Genomic DNA, 21269 nt, shown 5'->3' with positions numbered 1-21269 from the left:
TGTATAAATATGTGTAGAAACAAAGCAGTTTTTTGAGCATCAGCTGACGTGACGTCTCATGACAGGAGATTTAACACAGACAAAAGCCTTCTGAAGGGCAGGAACACTGCGAGAAATGTTAAAAATGCCGTGCCTTAATGCGTTTCCAGACTGTGCTTGTTAAACCAGAACACTGAACATGTAAAAACAAACCAGTTTTCCCTCAGTTCGTCCTCTGACAGCACTCAGGCTTCGGCAGATCGGCTCTCCGCAGGATAAATCTGCAGGATTGACGGGTAAAGTGTGAATATTGTGTGTTTACGCATGTTAGACAACAGTGTTAGTGGTTTCTGACAGACCTCTGATAGCAGAAGAGGAGGAGCACGAGTAAAGCCACGCCCCCCAGGACTGACATCACTGACGCAGCAATGGAGGAGGCGGAGAGGGGTGGAGCTGCAGCTTCTGAATATGTAACAAATAGCAGCTCATTAGTGTGATTAAAATGTGAATATGTGTAGCATCACAGCTCCTTAATGTGATTAATTTGCAAGTGGAGCTGAAGCTTCTGAATATGTAACAGATTAGAGCTAATTAATATGAATGAATGGGTGGGTGGAGCTACGGTTCCTGAATATCTAACAAACTACAGCTCATTAATGTATTTATTATGCATTAATGTGTTGTTAAAGCTGCAGCTTCTGAATATGTAACAAATTACAGCCCATTAGCGTGATTAATATGTGGATATGTAACATCACAGTTCATTAGTGTGATTAATATGCAAGCAGAGCTGAAGCTTCTGAATATGTAACTTATTAAAGATAATTAATATGCATTAATGTGTGGGCGGAGCTACAGTTTCTGAATATGTAACAAATTACAGCTCATTAGCGTGATTAATATGTGGATATGTAACATCACAGTTCATTAGTGTGATTAATATGCAAGCAGAGCTGAAGCTTCTGAATATATAACTGATTAAAGCTAATTAATATGCATTAATGTGTGGGGGCGGAGCTACAGTTCCTGAATATCTAACAAATTACAGCTCATTAATGTATTTATTATGCATTAATGTGTTGTTAAAGCTGCAGCTTCTGAATATGTAACAAAATTACAACTTACTGATGTAATTAATATGCAATAATGTGTGGGCGGAGTTACAGTTTCTAAATATATAACAAATTACAGCTCATTAGTGTGATTAATATGTGAATGTTACATCACGTTCATTAGTCTGATTAATATTGCAAGCAGAGCTGAAGCTTCTGAATATATAACTGATTAAAGCTAATTAATATGCATTAATGTGAGAGGGCGGAGCTACAGTTCCTGAATATCTAACAAATTACAGCTCATTAATATGCATTAATGTGTTGGCATAGCTGCAGCTTCTGAATATGAAGCAAATTAAAACTTATTGATGTAATTAATATGCATTAATGTGTGGGCGGAGCTACAGTTTCTGAATATGAAGCTAATTACAGCTCATTAGTGTGATTAATATGTGGATATGTAACAGATCACAGCTCATGAATGTGATTAAGATGTTAATATGTAACAGATTTCAGCTAATTAATGTGATCACAGCTCATTAATGTGATTAATATGCAAGCGGAGCTGAACTTCTGAATATGTAACAGATCACAGCTAATTAATATGCATATATGTGTGGGTGGAGCTACGGTTCCTGAATATCTAACAAACTACAGCTCATTAATGTATTTATTATGCATTAATGTGTGGGTGGAGCTACAGCTTCTGAATATGTAATGGATTACAGCTCATTAGTGTGATTAATATGTGAATATATAACATCACAGTTCATTAGTCTGATTAATATGCAAGCAGAGCTGAAGCTTCTGAATATTTGTAACTGATTAAAGCTAATTAATATGCATTAATGTGTGGGGGCGGAGCTACAGTTCCTTAATATCTAACAAATTACAGCTCATTAATATGCATTAATGTGCTGGCATAGCTGCAGCTTCTGAATATGTACCAAATTACAACTTACTGATGTAATTAATATGCATTAATGTGTGGGCGGAGCTACAGCTTCTGAATATGTAACAAATTACAGTTCATTAGTGTGATTAAGATGTTAATATGTAACAGATCTCAGCTAATTAATGTGATCACAGTTCATTATGTGATTAATATGTGGGTGGAGCTATGGTTTCTGAACATATAACATCACAGCTCATGAATGTGATTAATATGCAAGCAGAGCAGCAGCTTCTGAATATGTAACAGATTAAAGATCAATGTAATTAATATGCATTAATGTGTAGACGGAGCAGCAGCTTCTGAATATGTAACAGATTAAAGATCAATGTAATTAATATGCATTAATGTGTAGACGGAGCAGCAGCTTCTGAATATGTAACAGATTACAGCTCAATGTAATTAATATGCATTAATGTGTGGACGGAGCAGCAGCTTCTGAATATGTAACAGATTACAGCTCAATGTAATTAATATGTATTAATGTGTGGACGGAGCTGCAGCTTCTGAATATGCAACAGGTCACAGCTCAAAAATGTGATTAACATGCATTGATTGAGGAAACAGCAGGCGATGTGTGTGGTAGCAGCTGCTCACCTGTACAAGTGTGTCCTCCAGGTGTGTTGAAGCACTGCAGGTGTGGAGGACAGATGGACGAATCAGTGGAACATTCATCAATATCTGAAATAACATTTAAAAAACATTGGTTTATAAAACTGGATGTATAATTTAATATAAATTAAATTTAAATTAAATCTAAATTAATTTAATATTTAATAATTATAAATAATAATTGTGTCAATACTATTTTGCTATTTAAAATAACTAAAATATTTCAAATAAAAAACATTGTTATTATTTTGTCGACTGTTATTTAATAATACAGTTGGTACAAATAGTGTATTAATAAAACTAGCTTATTAGCTATAATTAAATTATTTTTTATTCAGTTTTGTTTACTATTTTCTCTAAAATACTATATTTAATTAAATATTTGATATGTATTTTATATTTTATTGTATATTTACCATTTAATATTATTTTACATGTAATATTTAAGATAATATCTAATTTAAATGTATATAAACAATAAAAAGCAAAAGTAGTATTAAAAATTGTCAAATTGATCAGTCAATACTTTATATACATATATTTTATATATCAATTTGGTATTTAAAATAATGTAATGATGTATTTGTACCATTAATTAATTTAATATTTAACATGCAGTATTTAACAAATCAGATCAGACCTTGGCAGGTGGGTGTTTGTGGGCTCCAGCGGTGTGTTTGTAGGTCACAGGTGACGTGTGTGGCTCCGATCAGCAGGAATCCAGCAGGACATTGATAAAACACAGCAGATCCACAGAGGACAGAGAAACCCAGAGTCAACCGCGGCACGGCACCACACACTGGGTCTGAAAACACCAGCAATAAACAGCACACCAGGATCAGATTAAAAACTAATGGGAGAGTCCAAATTAACTGTATATAAAATGTATTATGAATAAAAAACTATCAATTTTACATTTTATTTAATTATTTAATTTATAAACAAACATAATAGGTTGTCAGATTGATTGGTTTAATTTAATTTAATCAATTATTTTTACAATTTAAAAAATAAATAAATAAAAAGTATTAAAATGGTTACCAGTAGTCCAAATTTGAATATATTTTACTATTTAATTTAAATACATATCCATATTTTATTTGAATTATGAATTATTAATTAATTTTATTGTAATTATTGTATTGTAAATATTATTGTAAAAATTGATCAGTTGAATTTAATGTACTTTAATCAATAAATGTACTATTATTTAAAGTACTAAGTCAGTACCCGTGTCCGGCTCAGTCCAGGCCGAGAGGTTGAAGAGCTGGATGTTGGAGCAGGACAGCAGCTCTTCAGGATGGAGTGTGTTTGTGAATGGGTCGACGGGAACCTGCCGGATGTGTGTGTTTTCACAGATGATTCGGGACAGAGACGTGGAGCGAAGAGCGTCTCTCTGTCCCGAGCTGAACACTCCTTCATTCTGCCACCAGAAGCTGTAATAATCAACACTTCAGCATATCAGAATACACACAGCTAAAGCTACTCATTCTAATATTACAGCATCTTAATTTAATTTCAGGTTTTTCAACATTGATCAGGTTTTAGCATAAATAATATTAATAGCTATTTTAATATTAAGTACAGTTTAAAACATTATTTAAATTTAATTGTTTAAAAAATTATCAAATTTTAATAAAAACATATTTTAATGTGTTTTAATTTTATTTAAATAAATATTGCTTTAATGAACTGGGTGTCGATTCATAAATATGTATTTTTAAATGCAATTAAAATGAATGTAATATTTAATTGAATATTATACATTTATAAACAAATGCTTAATCGAATATTTTTCTTCCATATTTTATTTAATGTAATAAAAAAATAAATAAAATAAATTGAATAAATACTCAAACATCCAAATGAAAGGAATGAAATATTCATCAATATTTAAACTATGCAAAAAAATGTACATTGGTAATCAGATGGCTTATATTATTTCACATTTATATGGAACAATTATTTTATTGATACATTTTTATTTAATTTATTATTTATTCTAATATATTATTAATTTCATTTTCATTTATAATAACTAATAAAACTTTCCCTAGCATGTAATTCAGTATTTAATTGGGGGTCAGCGCGTGGGCCAGCGCGTGGGCCTGCGCGTGGGTCAGTGTGTGGATTTACATGTGGGCCAGTGTGTGGGCCAGTGTGTGGGTCTGCATGTGGGTCAGCGTGTGGGCCAGTGTGTGAGTCTGCCTGTGGGTTTGCGTGTGGATCTGCGCGTGGGCCAGTGTGTGGGTCTGCATATGGGTCAGTGTGTGGATTTACATGTGGGCCAGTGTGTGGGTCTGCGTGTGGGCCAGTGTGTGGGTCTGCATGTGAGTCAGCGTGTGGGCCAGTGTGCGAGTCTGCCTGTGGGTTTGCGTGTGGATCTGCGTATGGGTCAATTTGTGGATCAGTTTCTGGGTCAGCATGTGGGTTAGTGTGGTTAGTAAATGGTCCGCTCGTGGGTCAGTGTGTGGGTTTACGTGTGGGCCAGTGTGTGGGTCTGCGTGTGGGCCAGTGTGTGTGTCTGCGCGTGGGCCAGTGTGTGGGTTTACGTGTGGGCCAGTGTGTGGGTCTGCGTGTGGGCCAGTGTGTGAGTCTGCCAGTGGGTTTGTGTGTGGATCTGCGTATGGGTCAGTTTGTGGGTCAGTTTCTGGTTCAGCATGTGGGTTAGTGTGGTTAGTAAATGGTCCGCTCGTGGGTCAGTGTGTGGGTAAGTGTAGTTAGTAAATGGTCCGCGTTTGGTTCAGTGTGTGGGTCCGAATCTGGGTCAGCGTGTGGGTCAGTATGTGGTCCACTCACCGGTCTCCGTCTCTCAGGGCTCTGAACTGTCTGGCTATAAGACAGGCCAGCAGCGGCCCAACGCGGCCCCCGGGCAGAGCCGGCTCCGCAATAGCCCCGACCCACACGTCTATATTCTCAGCAACTCCATACAGATCCAGCAGCTTCCTGGCCAGAGCAGCGTTACCCAGAATCCCTGATAAAGCAGACTCGTTTACTGGCGCAGGCAGACCACAGAGCTCACGCCAGGCACTGTAACCTAATGCAGAAATAAATGAACTATAATACTCCATAAAACAAACAATTCCGGTCCTCAATTCTGATTTTGAGCGGTGTTCTGAGCTGTTGTAAAATATTGTACAAGCACACACATTATATTGTATAATCAAGTTATTATTGGAGTATTTTTGCTTAAAATAAAAGTCGTCCTTGAATTAGTAAAATAGGGTAAAATAGTGAAATTAGTGCAATATTACAAAATAAAACAATAAATGGTTATAAACAAGAACAGTTAAGTAAGAAATAAAGAGTTAGGTTAAAAACAAACAATTATCAATCAATCAATCAATCAATCAATCAATCAATCAATAAAGAACAGTCACCTTGCAGGCCGTGGTCTCGTCCTCTCTGCAGGTTTAGTGCGGCGAGGTCGAGCGGCAGGCCTCCCTGAGCCTGGAAAAGCCTCTCGGTCAGTTCCTCCACCATCATCTGATCCGCCGTCTGCAGTTTAGCCGGAGACACCAGTAAACCACGCAGCACTGGATCAATACCTCCTGCACAGACAAACATTCACATGCTTCAGAATCTCAGCTGCTATTTGACAATACTACCAGACATAAGACCACCCGAGGGTTAAACTATTTTGTTTCATTTGCATATTTAAACCACATTTTTTATGTAAATTAAGGTCTGAGGTCCTATTATGCCCCTTTTCACTAAATGTAAATTAAGTCCCTGGTCTTTCTAGTGTGTGTGTGTGAAGTTTCAGCTCAAAATACCACACAAATAAATGTTTTATAACTCTCTGAAACGGACACTTTTAGGCTTTGATCCTAATTGTGGCGTTTTGGTGACTGTCGCTTTGAATTCAAATGAGATTGTGCTCTTTTCAAAAGAGGGCGGAGCTACAAATGCCTGTGTGTCAGTCTAATGGCAGATTCAAAAACAAGACTAACATCCTATGCTAATCAGGGAGAGATGGTCACTAGTGGGCGGGGCTTTCCCACTCTGATGACACGTACAAAGGGAGAATGTCAATCAAAGTGTTTCTGCAGACTGTTTTCATCAAGTGTGATTATAAACAATACAATTAATACATTTTTACTATTAGAAGCTGTTTATATTCACACACTGCTGCCAAACAACTGTGTTTAAACCCCTTTTAAAAGTGATTTTTGCATAATAGGTCCTCTTTAAAGCTGTTTGCTGAGGTGAAAAATTAAAATACAAAACTAATACCAAGTAGAAATGGTAACGCATAGAGCCTGACTCCTTGTATTATGATAAATTAATCAGAGAAATATGAAGATTCAGTATATGCAAGGTAATCTTCTCACCCTCTTTCACCATCCTCCAGGACGCAAATAAAGAGTGGTGCAATGGCAGAGCCGGGTGTGCAGGGCTTAACCGGAAATCAGGTCCGAGGCGGTTCACCACCGGATGCACGGTTACATGTGCGAATCTAAAAGCAGCGGTGGAGAAAATGTTGGAGATGCTCGGGTCAGCGGCAGGGTCGTAACCTTTATACGTCGGCATCAGGATCTGGTTTGCACTGCGGCCCAGGACGTGTGGCAGGTAGTGATCCCACGTCAAGATCTGTGAAACAACATACAATAAGTGAGATGCAGAAAGAGATCTCTTTTTCTAATTAAACTATTTCAATAGGATTACATATAGTATTAGATATTTTGTGCATATACTTTAGATAATCAAAGCCTAATATGGAGCTAATCTGACAAAACAACATGAGATCACGGTGCAAAAAATTAAAACATGCAAATTAAAGTTAGGAAAAAATACTAAATAAGATTTTAACAATGAGGATAATTCAAAAGAAACAATAAAATGTATTACTTTAGCTGAAATTATTTAGCTTTTTTGCAATATTTTGTTTGATTTTAAATGTATTATCTTTGTATTACAAAAAAATAATAATTTATGGATATAACCGTTTAATAAAACTGTTTTGTTATAAATAAACCAAAATATATGATCTTATTCACTGAGAAATGGACAATTTATTTAAATGATCTATTACATTTATGCTGTTCATTATATATGCATGCATAAAGTACATTTTTTATACTATTGCGTTCATTTTTATATTATGTATGGCTTGTTTTGTTTTAAGTATTACCTGGTGAACGGCTCCGAGTATTTTTCTGGCCTCCTGGTACAGTGTGTCCGGGCTCCAATGAGGGTTGATCTTGTGGAGCTCCTCAGCCAATCGGTTGTGTTCTCTCAGAAAGATGGTGTGCAGAGCGATCATTCCCAAGTGCTCATTGGCTCGAGAGTCACCTGAGACACGCCCACAAAAACAGGTCATCAGCTTACATACTAGACAAGTGGCTAGTAAATAAAAAACAGCTGCTCTCACTTAATGTTACTCAATGTTTATTCTCAGATATATGTATATATAAATAAATAGTGTATATAAACTTGATGTATTGTTGTTAACTCCAGACTCTCCACATGCTTCATATGAGAAGCAGTTTAGGATAAAGATGTAAATTAAATTATTATTTTATAAATGGAAAAGGACAGAAATAATAAAACAAAAAGATTAATGAAAGCATGGATTACATTTTTTATTTAGCATTTATGTTTTCATTTATTCATTCATTTTCTTTTCGGCTTAGTCCCTTGTTTAATCTGGGGTCGCCACAGCGGAATGAACCGCCAATTTATCCAGCATATGTTTTACGCAGCAGATGCCCTTTCAGCTGCAACCCATCACTGGGAAACATCCATACACACTCATTCACACTCATACACTATGAACAATTTAGCTTACCCAATTCACCTGTACTGCATGTATTTGGACTGTGGGGGAAACTGGAGTATCCGGAGGAAACCCACGCGAACGCAGGGAGAACATGCAAACTCCACACAGAAACGCCAACTGACCCAGCCTAGGCTCAAACCAGCGACAGTCTTGCTGTGAGGCGACAGCACTACCAACTGTGCCACCACGTCACCCTCTACTGTTATTATATTATAATAATAAATATTTGTAGTTTCATCATTATTTTCATTAAATACAATATTAACTGCACTTACATCATGAATATTTAAAATAAATTAATTACTAAAGATTTAATATAAATAATAAATGAATATTATTGCCTCCAACCTGCTTGAAAGCTGAAGGATGTGTTCCCCATGGAGATGTTGATTTTCAATTTGATTAAAATATACAATAATTTATAATATAGTATAATATAATATAATATAATATATGGTGTCACGGTGGCGCAGTGGGTAGCACGATCGCCTCACAGCAAGAAGGTCACTGGTTCGAGCCTCGGTTGGGTTAGTTGGCATTTCTGTGTGGAGTTTGCATCTTCTCCCCGTGTTGGTGTGGGTTTCCTCCGGGTGCTCCAGTTTCCCCCACAGTCCAAAGACATGCGATATTAGAGAATTGGGTAGGCTAAATTGTTCGTAGTGTATTAGTGTGAAGTATGAGAGTGTATGGGTTTTTCCCAGTGATGGGTTGCAGCTGGAAGGGCATCCGCTGCGTAAAACATGTGCTGGATAAGTTGGCGGTTTATTCCACTGTGGCGACCCCGGATTAATAAAGGGACTAAGCCAAAAAGAACATGAATAAATGAATATAATATAATATAATATAATATAATATAATATAATAAATATAATATAATATAATATAATATAATATAATATAATATAATATAATATAATATAATATGATATGATATGATATGATATAATATAATATGATATGATATGATATGATATGATATGATATGATATGATATGATATGATATGATATAATATAATATAATATAATATAATATAATATAATATAATATAATATAATATGTGCACATTTGATAAGAAAATAGCCTGGAAAAAAGAGAGTAAAATTAAATAAAAATAAAGTTTATATGTACTGCTCTTTATAAAAGAATGAATATTGTCGTTTCTTCATGATTATTTTAATTAAATACAAAATTAATTGCACTTACATCATTTATATTTTTAAAAATAATAATAATTTTGAGAAAATAAATAAATTAATAAATAAAACATTAAAATAATATAATAATAAATAAATTTTATTGTCTCCAACCTGCTTGGAAGCAGAAGGATGTGTTCCCCATGGAGATGTTGTTTTTCTGCTGTGGTGCAGTGGTGTGGTCTGAGTGCTGGCGTGGGCCGCAGGGGTCGAGTTGAGGCTGCGTGCGGTTCAGGAAAGGCATAAAGTCGAACCCTTGATCCGAATGAAACTGATTAACAGCCAGCAGACCGAGAGGAGACGAGAGGTTCCTCAAGCTGACGGCCAGAGCGTCTGAACTCCCGTAAACCATGCTGGAGTCCACGAATGCAGTGATGGCGTTCAGCTGCTCCCGGTGGCCGAGAGGAGAACTGCAGCTCGGGGCTGAGCGGAAAAACGCCATGCAGGACTGAGCGTGTGAGCGAGGGTCCGACGGCGGGATCTGAACAGGGGGAAAAGAGGTTGACTAAAGCATTGTATTTTTTTATTTGTGTCCATACTGAATTATTCAGAAAGTCTGTGATCTCGAACTAACTGACTTCAGGAAGGGGAATTATTAGGAAAATAAGGATTGAGTGTGGGTTATCAGACCTTTGACAACACAACTACACACACACATGCTCAAAAAAACACAAACACGTGCACAGAAACACAACACAAACATACAGACACAGAGACAAACACACACACAACACATAAACACACACAAACGCAACACTTACACCCACAAAACTGCACACACACAAACACACACACACATACACATGCACACACACACACACACACACCGACCCACACAAACACGTGCACACACACAGAGACACACAACACAAACATATACAGAGACAGAGACAAACACACACACAGCACATAAACACACACAAACGCAACACTTACACCCACAAAAATGCACACACACAAATACAAAAAACACATACACACACACGCACAAATATGCATACACATGCACACACACCGACCCACACAAAAACACACATACATACACACACACACGCACACACGCACAAACATGCATACACTTGCACACATATACACACATACACACGCACACAAACACAAACAAACAAACACACACACAAACTGACCCAGAGACACACACACAACACATAAACACACACAAACATAACACACCCACAAAAATGCACACACACAAATACAGAAAACACACACACAAATACATGAACAAATATGCATACACATGCACACACACTGACCCACACAAACACACACACACACACACACACACACAAACAAACATGCACACATACACACACATACACATGCATACAAACACACACACAAACACATACAAATACACAAACACACCCACATAATCATTCACACATGCACAAACACACATATACACACACAAAAACACAAACACACACAAATACACAAACACGCCCACACAATCATTCACACAGTCACAAACACACATATACACACACAAAAACACAAACACACACAAATACACAAACACGCCCACACAATCATTCACACAGTCACAAACACACATAAACACACACACAAACACACCCACACAATCATTCACACATGCACAAACACACACACACACACAAACACATCAACATAAACGTAAACACAAACCCATACCTACACAAACACACACAGACAAACACATGCACACTCACACAGATACACACATAAACACACAAATAAAAACACGCACACACACAAAAACACACAGACACCCACAAACACACACCTGTATGGGGAAGCAGGGCGTGTCAGTGCTGCATGTGCGAGTGCAGTCAGCTCTGGTCCTGAAGGCTGCAGTGCTGGGACTCTGCGGTGTTAAAGTCAGGTCGTGGTCGATCCACTGACCCCACTCCACCAGCAGGTGTGACAGAGAGCCGTCCAGAGTGATGTTCCCATTCTGAGTGTACAACACCTCCTGAGACACACGCCGCACCTGCAAAAAAACACCTCAAACACTAAAGTAAACAGCGTCAATCTAGGGTCGCCACAGCGGAATGAACCGCCAACTTGTCCAGCATATGTTTTACACAGCGGATGCACTTCCAGTTTGAACCCAGTACGGTGACGAGTCTGCTTACAGACAGGAGGTTAAGGAGTTGGCTGTCTGGTGTAGCCACAACAACCTGGAGCTCAACACGCTCAAAACAGTGGAGATGATAGTGGACTTCAGGAGAAACCCCCCTGCTCTCCCCTCACTGAGCATCATGGACAGCATTGTGGCAGCAGTGGAGTCATTCAGGTTCCTGGGCACCACCATCTCTCAGGACCTGAAGTGGGACACTCACATTGACTCCATTGTCAAAAAAGCTCAACAGAGGCTGTACTTTCTTCGTCAGCTGAGGAAGTTTAACCTCCCAAAGGAGCTGCTGAAACAGTTCTACACCTCCATCATTGAATCAGTCATCTGCACATCAATAACTGTCTGGTTTAGCTCAGCTACTAAATACAATCTCCAAAGACTACGTCGAATAGTTCGGACTGCTGAGCGAATCACTGGTACAACCCTTCCTACTCCCCAAGAACTGTACTTATCCAGAGCGAGCAGAAGGGCTGCCAAAATCACTCTGGACCCCTCACACCCAGCACACTGCCTCTTTGAACTTTTACCTTCTGGTCGACGCTACAGAGCACTGCGCACCAGAACAGCCCGACACAGAAACAGTTACTTCCCTCAGGCAATCCATCTCATGAACACTTGATGATAATAATTGTGGAACCAACATCACTACTTGCCATACACTTTTATACACGTATACACTTATTTAACAACACACTTTACATGCCAATTTGCACATAACAGCTGCACATATAACGTTGTATATAGTAATAAACATGTACATACACTTGTCAATCTGTATATTTGCACTCACTACTTACTTCTATTTTTTTTAAAATATATTTATTATCTGTTTTTTGTCCTGTCTCTGTAATGCTGTTGCACTGTAGAAGCTCTGTCACCAAAACAAATTCCTCGTATGTGTGAATATACCTGGCAATAAAGCTCTTTCTGATTCTGATTCTGATTCTGTACTGGGAAACATCCAGACACACTCATTCACCCGCACTCATACACTCATACACAAACTCCACACTAAAATGCCAACTGACCCAGCCGAGGCTCGAACCAGCGACCTTCTTGCTGTGAGCCAACAGTGCTAACCACTGCGCCACCACTCTGCCTCTGATACAATATTATATTATTATTTAATGTAATATTTGGTCTAAATAAATAAAAATAATAATAAAACAATAAATAAAATATTAAAATATTAAAAATATATATATTTAGCATGAAATATAAGCAATATTAACATCTGAGCTGTGCTTTAATTTAAATGAAATCTAATTTATTAAGTATTTATTATTGCTCTAGGAGTTCTTGCTATTATAAATCACAAATTTAGTTATTTTAATGATCTCATAATATGAAGAATAGATAATATCTAATCAGTTTGTAACGTTTTATTTCATTTTTATTTACAATTTGCACATTTACACTACATGTCTTGTATTATATGCATGTAATAATGCATTATAGGCATTAAAATCTACAAAGTGTGTTCCACAATTTACTGTACATGCATTTAAAAATATAAACCTAAATGTTTCTGTCACACTGAATTTAAAATTGCAGAAGAGAATCAACGATGGTTATATTTTTACATTTATAACAGCGAGTAGTTAATTAGGGTGAGCTGTCAGTCTTACGGGGGGCAGTGTGTGGTTGTGGTAGGTGTGCTGCGGGCTCCAGCCTCTCGGGGCCCCTCGGGGGTCCTCATACTGCGGGGAGAGCCAGCGGGCATAAGGGGTGTTAGCTGCACCCCACTGAGGGTTCTCCCTGTCAAAGTAAAACAAACAAAAAAAACATTTTACAAAAATTGCTGAGCAAAAATATTTCCAAAAGATTTCCATTGGGTTTTGTTTGAACTTAAAGGTGGAGTAGGTGATTGTCTTCAGAAACATTTGTTGTTGTGCTGGTTGAAAGTCTCTTTGGTATAGTAGCTGCTCACAGATTATGAAGGAAAAATTGCAAAAGGCACAAAATAAATTAGTAGGAATAATTTTAAAAACTCATCCTAGAGCAGTCTTTTAAAGAATTAGGCATGTTAGCTGTTAGTAAGAGAGTATGTTTTTTAAAACTGGGAATGGTACGTAAAATGTTTAATAATGTGGTTCCTAGTTATTTGGTGAACTATTTTCAAATGGTGAGGCAACAGCATTCATATAGTACTAGGAGTTGGGATTTTAATATTTGTTTATTTAAATTTAGAAGTGTAGTGGGGAAAAATATGTTTTTATACACAAGTGCAATCATGTGGAACAAATTACCAAAATCCATCAAGTAAATAAAAGATTTAAGGAGGTTCAAAAAAGTAATCAAAAGATGGTTGTTTGATGAGGATAATTAGTTTGCATGGTGGACGAGGATGTTTTTATTTTATATGTTACTGGATTGTGTATAGGGTTGTAGCTGGAAGGCCACTCGCTGCGTGGGACGTATGTTGGATAAGTTGATGGTGCGTTCCGCTGTGGCGATCCCTGACTGATAGAGGGACTGAGCCGAAAAGAAAAATTCATGAATGAAGGAATGTATTTGTGAATTATTTTGTTCCCGTTTTAAAAATGTATAAGGTACTGTCTGTTTTATGCATCATCGGTATTTTGAAGCCATACTTTGTTTTATTTAACAGCGAGGACCACAATGGAAACAAGCCCAGGGCTTCATTGTGTTTTTATCCTCGACAGTTTTTATTTCAAAATGTATGGGATACTTGTACAGCTTGTCTAAAATCTGTCAAATAAAATTCAATTTCAAATTCAAAAATTCTTCACATTCCAATAGTAATGATTAAAGTAAATGATCTGAATGTATTTATATGTATTTTTATATTCTGGGTGAGGCATAAGACTAAATGTTCATCCAATTAAAATTTGTCAGGACGATAATTCCCATAAATCTGATAAGTAGCTTAAACTGTCAGTCAAGAAATGTAGATTTGTACATCTGCAGCCGTTCACGCAGATCCACCATTTGCGTATTCACCTGCACACGAGACGAAAGAGAGAGAGAGAAAAACAAATGCTCAAAGCTTTGAAATCCTGAATCAATATTGGAGTTAGTTTGGAGGAAGGACGACACCATGGCTGACGTATTTCTGTTAGACAGGTCATGTTCTGTTTTAAAACTATTTTAGTCACGCAAAGCTGATGTAGATTGTGTCGTGTTACAAATGGGTTATATGCACAGAAGTGTTGTTCAGCCACTGAAATCTCTCGGAATTCCGCTGTGGGTCCGCTGCACCAGTAGGTGGCGCTAGGACACTATCTTAATTCATTCAAATGGAGAAACTGAACAAAACATTAATGGATCAAAATATAATAAATGATGAAACTCATTGCATTCATAGACATTTATAGATATACCAGATAATATGAAAAAAAAAAAACGAAGATTTTTACTCATGCTGGAACATTTACATATAACAGATAATATACTTTTATATTCATAGCAGCATTAAAGTAAAAATAAATCCATTATTGAGGAAATAAACTGAATTAATAAGTGACAAGGTTGCAAACATATACTTTCCCTGATAACCAATACATTCATTCATTTATTTTCTTTTCGGCTTAGCCCCTTTATTAATCTGGGGTTGCCGCAGCGGAATTGATGCGAGTATTTTCAGTTTCATAAGTTATTTTTATTTAGTTTAACAACAAAACATCAGTAAACAGCGCTATTCCGCCTAGCCTGCTTTACTGAGCTGAAGTTTTTCAGCAATGACAGCCTGTGACGCGCTCCCTATATTGTTTACCATGTTACTCTGAATACTCGGTCTGAAATAGCATGCCAGTATGGCTTAGTATTAATTGTAACTCCTGCACGCCGCCGACCAACTACTAAGCATCCAGTAGTCGCTTTAGGACAAAGCGTATGAGAGAGAGAGACCTTGCATGCATGAAACATTGCGCATTATGACAAGTTTTGCTCGCTAACTACACAACTAAAAAAGTGTGAGATATAATACAGTTTTTCATTGGGAATTGTAGTATTATAAAGTTTTCTAATTGGTGAATGACATGATCTAGTGGGTTGTCTGCTGTCATTTTTAAGATGCGCGCGTTTGTGATTTCAGGAGGAGTGGCTTTGGACGACAGATGAGGGACTGTGTTTCAAAGATATTATGCTAACCGGTTAGCATTTAGGCAGATCACCTACTGCACCTTTAAGAACAAAATCTAAAGAAAAAGGAAAACTATTATAAACTCCAACTAAATATTGAGACATCAGGAATCAAACAATTATTATTTGTTTATCAAAAAGGTGAAAATAAATACATAAATAATAAATTACATCAATTCAAATAATAACAATACATAAATAAAAATAATAATAATAACAAATGTTCGATACACATTTTGGTGCATTGCATTTCACAGCTTTCCAGTGTGTTGTTTTGTCTTTTGCTGGTTAATCAAGTTTGTTAATTCTTCTGCAAACTCTGAGTCTGGTCGGAGCACTTCTAGCTTAGCTTAGCATAGATCATTGAATCGGATTAGACCATTAGCATCTCGCTCAAAAATAACAAGAGTTTAGATATTGTTCCTATTCAAATCTTGACTGTTGTGTGGTCACATTGTGTACTAAGACTGACGGAAAATGAAAAGTTGCTACCCACAAAGTAAAATTCCTCTGGCCCAGATCTGGCCCAGACATTCAGCTTCTGCTTGGCCCACATACCGCAGTGAATAAAGGTACATGATTGGACCAAGTTTAGCTTCCATACAAGGGCCAAACATGGATCATATCTGGGCCAGGTCTCAGCCAAGTTAATAACCCATGACTGCACCTGAACTGGGTCACATATGTTGGTGCGTCACGGCTGCAATGTTTTTAATAAACCCATGAAGCATTTCACTTCATGGCCACACTTTTTCTCGAAGTGACCTGATTGGTAGAATTTTTTCTATATTCAAAGATAATTTCAATGTATTTCAAAAGTGGGTCAAGATAGGCCAAACTTACGTGGCCCACATGTACATTTTTAACATTTGGGCCAAATACTATATTTGATCTGCCCTAAGTCTTATGTGCCACCTTAAAGACGGTGCCACCTCTGTTTGGTCCACATGCTGTATGCCAGTGCCGGACGAATGCCTGCTGTGCCAGCTTCATGCCAAATCTGGGCCAGAATTCTTTGCTACCTGGGTATAGACCGATATTAAGGCTGAAAAATAAACGTGTTCAGCTGGAGCAGCATTTACCACACAGAACCAAAGTCCTCTACCAAACTAGGAAAAATATTGCATGTGATTCCCCATTCACTGTAAACTACGACATTTTGTAGTCATTGTTGCTAATGTTAAACCTGAAAGCATGTGCAAATACCACATATAATGATATTTTTACTCAACTCACTTTATAACTTCATTCAAGTGTTTACAAGAAGTCCTTCTGTGAAATGATAGAATATAGCAATGCAGCATTATAATTTCAAAGCATTATTATAAGCAGCGATAAAAGCTTTAAATCAATATATACTTTATAATCAGGAAAATTATACTCCATATACCATCACTGTGCAGCATTTCAGCTCTATACTGTCAGTATCAGACGTCCTATATTTAACCAGGGATGTATGTGTGTGTGTGTCACCTGTTGTTGCAGTGTCCTGTGATGGTGCGGTAGCGTCTGGACAGACAGTCAGATTTACACACCGGTCTCTTCATCTCTGCTGAGCAGCCGGTGGCCTGCAGGATTGTCTCCATGTCTTCTGCACTCAAGAGCTCTGAAACACACACACAGAGCATGTTCATATGGCTTTAGGATCATGCATTTATTCGCATTGTTTTTGCAATTGCACAAATAGCTATAAAATAAATAAATAAATAATATTTACCATCAACTATAAGCAATATTAACATCTGCGTGTGTTTTAAATAATAAAAAATTAAATAAAATGTACAATTATAGTTAAGATTAAACATATATGTTTTTAAATATCTTAAATTTAAGATAAGCCATTAAAAGTTAGGCCATATTAACATCCATTGTGTGTTTTTATTAAAATCAATTAGAAAATGAAATAAATGAAATATTTTACAATAAATATTAGCAATATTAACATCCATGGTTTGTGTTATAAATTAAATTAAATTAACTGTATAATTCTAATTAAAAGAAAATAAAACAATTTAAATATTTAAAATAAAATAATAAAATAATTTACATGAAATACAAGCAATATAAACATCTGTGGTGTGTTTTAAAATGAAATTAGCTGTAGTATTATAAATAAAACCGAAATAATTATTATAAAGGAAATAAAGCAATTGAAATAAAAATAAAAATAAAATAAAATAAAATAAAATAAAATAAAATAAAATAAAATAAAATAAAATAGTGTTCATCATACAATGTCTAAGTACTGTACCGCTGAGGTTGGGTTTGTCCATGGAGTGTGTGTAAACCATCTCTCTAATCAGCTCCACCGTGTTGTCCAGAAACTCTGCAGATCTGATGTGGGCTTTAGTTTTGGGGCCGGTTTGTTTAAATAAAGCCAGCAGGTCATTGGGTCTGACAGAACCCTCAGATAATGACATTTTCACCCTGATGAACACAAGACACTGGTTGACACTACACTGACCTCAGATCAGCAGTGTTTTAATATATATTGTCTTTTTAAAGAGGGTCTATTATGCAAAAATCACTTTTATAAGGGGTTTAAAGAGTTGTGTGGCAGAAGTGTGTGAATATAAACAGCTTCTAATGGTAAAAATGTATTAACTGTATTTTTTATAAGCACACTTGATAAAGCAGTCTGCAGAAACACTTTGATTGACATTCTCCCTTTGTACGTGTCATCAGAAGGGGGAAAGCCCCGCCCACCAGTGACCATCTCTCCCTCATAAGTACAGGAATTTTAATCTTGTTTTTGAATCTGCCACTTTGCTAATGCAAAACGACCAAAACACCACAATTAGGATCAAAACCTAAAAGAGTCAGCTTTAGAGAGTTAGAAAACATTATTTGTGGGATATTTTGTGCTGAAACTTCACACACACACACTCTAGAGACTTAGTTTACATCTTGTAAAGGGGCCACAATAGGTCCCCTTTTAAGTGTGTAAATCTCACCTGTCAGTAGTGTGTGCGTATGCAGCGTCTGTCAGCTCTCTGGCTCTGCGTAAAGCTTCCTGAATAAAACCAGATCCCAAATACACTGGAAAAAACAACAACACAAACATTTCAGTTCACTTCTGAAGCTGATTTGCAATATATTCTGAAATTAAAATATCCTATTGTGAAATTTATACATGCATGTCAGTCGTCTGTATACTATGGAGGAGTAAACAAATGCACTTAGAGTTGGTATTTCATTCCTCTTTTAAAAATTGTGTAAATCAGTTTTGGTACCTGTTGCATTCTGGGAGGGAAAATGAGATGTAGCAGAGAGCGGCAGACACAAGATGACGAATACAGACAGAATCAAGCATGACAAAGTTTCCTGCAAGAAGAATCATTGTTAATAAATCAAGCAGTGCTTTTCAGATTTATGTGTAGAACAAAAAATATATTATTTAAAAATATTTATTTATAGTAAATATATTTATGTAATAAAAACAGTAGTTATATATTTTTGTGTGAGTGTGTGTATATACACACATATGCTGTCACCATGTCAAACACAAAATAATTATTAAACTTGTAATTTCATTCATTCATTCACTTTCTTGTCGGCTTAGTCCCTTTATTAATCTGGCGTCTCCACAACGGAATGAGCCGCCAACTTATCCAGCATATGTTTTACACAGCGGATGCCCTTCCAGCCGCAACCCATCTCTGGGAAACATCCATACACACTCATACACTACGGACAGTTTAGCTTACCCAATTCACCTGTACTGCATGTCTTTGGACTGTGGGGGAAACCGGAGCACCCGGAGAAAACCCACGCGAACGCAGGGAGAACATGAAAACTCCACACACAAACGCCAACTGACCCAGCCGAGGCTCGAACCAGTGACCTTCTTGCTGTGAGGCGACAGCACTACCTACTGCGCCACTGCGTCGCCAAAACTTTTAATTTACTTTAGAAAATAAAAAATCTAATAATTAAAAATTATTTAAATAACATTTATTGAAATTAAAATGAATAATAAAATATAAAAATCATTTTAAAAAAGCTATTTTAAATATTATATATATATATATATATATATATATATATATATATATATATATATACACACACACAACCGGTCAAAAGTTTGGGGTCAGTAGGATTTTTAAATGTTTTAAAGTAAGCTTAACCCACTCACCAAAGCTGCATTTATTTATTCAAAAATACAGTATCAATTGTGAAATGTTATTGCACTTTAAAATAACTATTCAAAAGTAGTTTATAATTTAATTTAATAATTTATTCCAGTGATTTTAATGATGAATTTCCAGCTTCATAATCCTTCATGATCCTTCAGAAATCACTCTAATATTAATTATTATTATTACTAATATATTTATACTAATATTATTATTAATGGTAATAGTCATAAAAGCAATAATGACTGGAGTAATAATTTATTTGAAACTACATACAATAGGTAATAAATAAATGTTTAATAATAAGCATTTAACAATTTAACAGTTTTTTTTTTTTACATTTAATAAACGCTGCCTCGATGAACGGAAAAATTGTAAAACTATGGACCGGTAGTGTGTGTGTGTGTGTGTGTGTGTGTGTGTGTAATAAAAACAGTAGTAATATATTTTGTCCATGTGTGCTGTTATCATGGCAAAGCCAAAAGAAATTAGCAATTCAAAATTATTTATTAAAATTACTCATTCACTTTAGAAATTCGACATTTGAAATTATTTATTAAATTATAAAATAAATTATATTTATATTTATCTACATTAATCATCACTTTTTTATAAAAAAAAATCTAATAATTTTTTTAATAATATTTTTTTTAATTAAAATTAATAATAAAATAAAAATGTAAAAAATTATTTTTGAAAATATTTTTTTTAAGTATAAATACATATAGTTTGTATTGTATAGTTCTTTTGATAAACAAAATATTTAATAGGGATATTATTTTGTTTATATATTACGCATATATAATTACAATTAATTATTTTGTATCAAATTTACACACACGTACACAATTATGCAATTATTGGACAAACAATATCATACTAAATAAGTAAAAAAAAAAAACTTAAATATATACATAAATATATATATATATATATATATATATATATATATATATATATATACACATATTGCTATTATTACACAGATATACTATTATGCTCCATAGCATAAATATTACAACAATAATTTGCAATCTAGTTGTACTTACCAAGCATGTCGTATCCATCAGTACGCTTTTATACTCTTGCTCTCATAAAATACAGAACATTTTATTCTTCCTTCAAAACTAAAGTTTACAAAATGTACAAAAATAGACCATAATGCCAATGTTTAATGTTTAATGTAAAGCGCTACAGCATTTAGACATCAGCATCTGAAGTGTTTTATGAAGCGTGACTATAATTCAGAGTAATTATCAGACGAAGAGTCCGACTTTTATAGGCTGGCTTCGGTCGACAGGTATGTGCAGA

The 21269-nt window shown here is 35.8% G+C and overlaps 1 protein-coding gene across 1 annotated transcript; it reads right to left on the bottom strand.

The window, feature by feature from the left end:
- Positions 1-32: 32 nt before the first annotated feature.
- Positions 33-21014, bottom strand: epx (eosinophil peroxidase). The gene is made up of 16 exons (XM_056451539.1): positions 21008-21014; positions 18774-18858; positions 18071-18246; positions 17293-17425; positions 13344-13473; positions 11362-11568; positions 9690-10056; positions 7733-7893; positions 6933-7191; positions 5979-6149; positions 5398-5635; positions 3829-4034; positions 3239-3403; positions 2584-2667; positions 339-441; positions 33-260 (listed from the first exon to the last, which is right to left on the bottom strand). Exons 1-16 carry the CDS (start codon positions 21012-21014, stop codon positions 203-205), a joined length of 2550 nt encoding a protein of 849 aa, XP_056307514.1. The 3' UTR covers positions 33-202.
- Positions 21015-21269: the final 255 nt, after the last annotated feature.

This window comes from Danio aesculapii, chromosome 25 (genome assembly GCF_903798145.1).
Source record: "Danio aesculapii chromosome 25, fDanAes4.1, whole genome shotgun sequence".
Lineage (NCBI taxonomy): Eukaryota > Metazoa > Chordata > Actinopteri > Cypriniformes > Danionidae > Danio > Danio aesculapii.
This window is presented reverse-complemented; position numbering and strand designations above follow the sequence as displayed.

What these genes read in the sequence shown, in the direction of transcription:
- epx (XM_056451539.1), bottom strand. An exon ending in TACGCACACACTACTGACAG is followed by an intron (nt 18,247 to 18,773) that starts GTGAGATTTACA and finishes TGTGTTCATCAG; the next exon opens with GGTGAAAATGTCATTATCTG. An exon ending in CGCCCTGCTTCCCCATACAG is followed by an intron (nt 10,057 to 11,361) that starts GTGTGTGTTTGT and finishes CCCCCTGTTCAG; the next exon opens with ATCCCGCCGTCGGACCCTCG.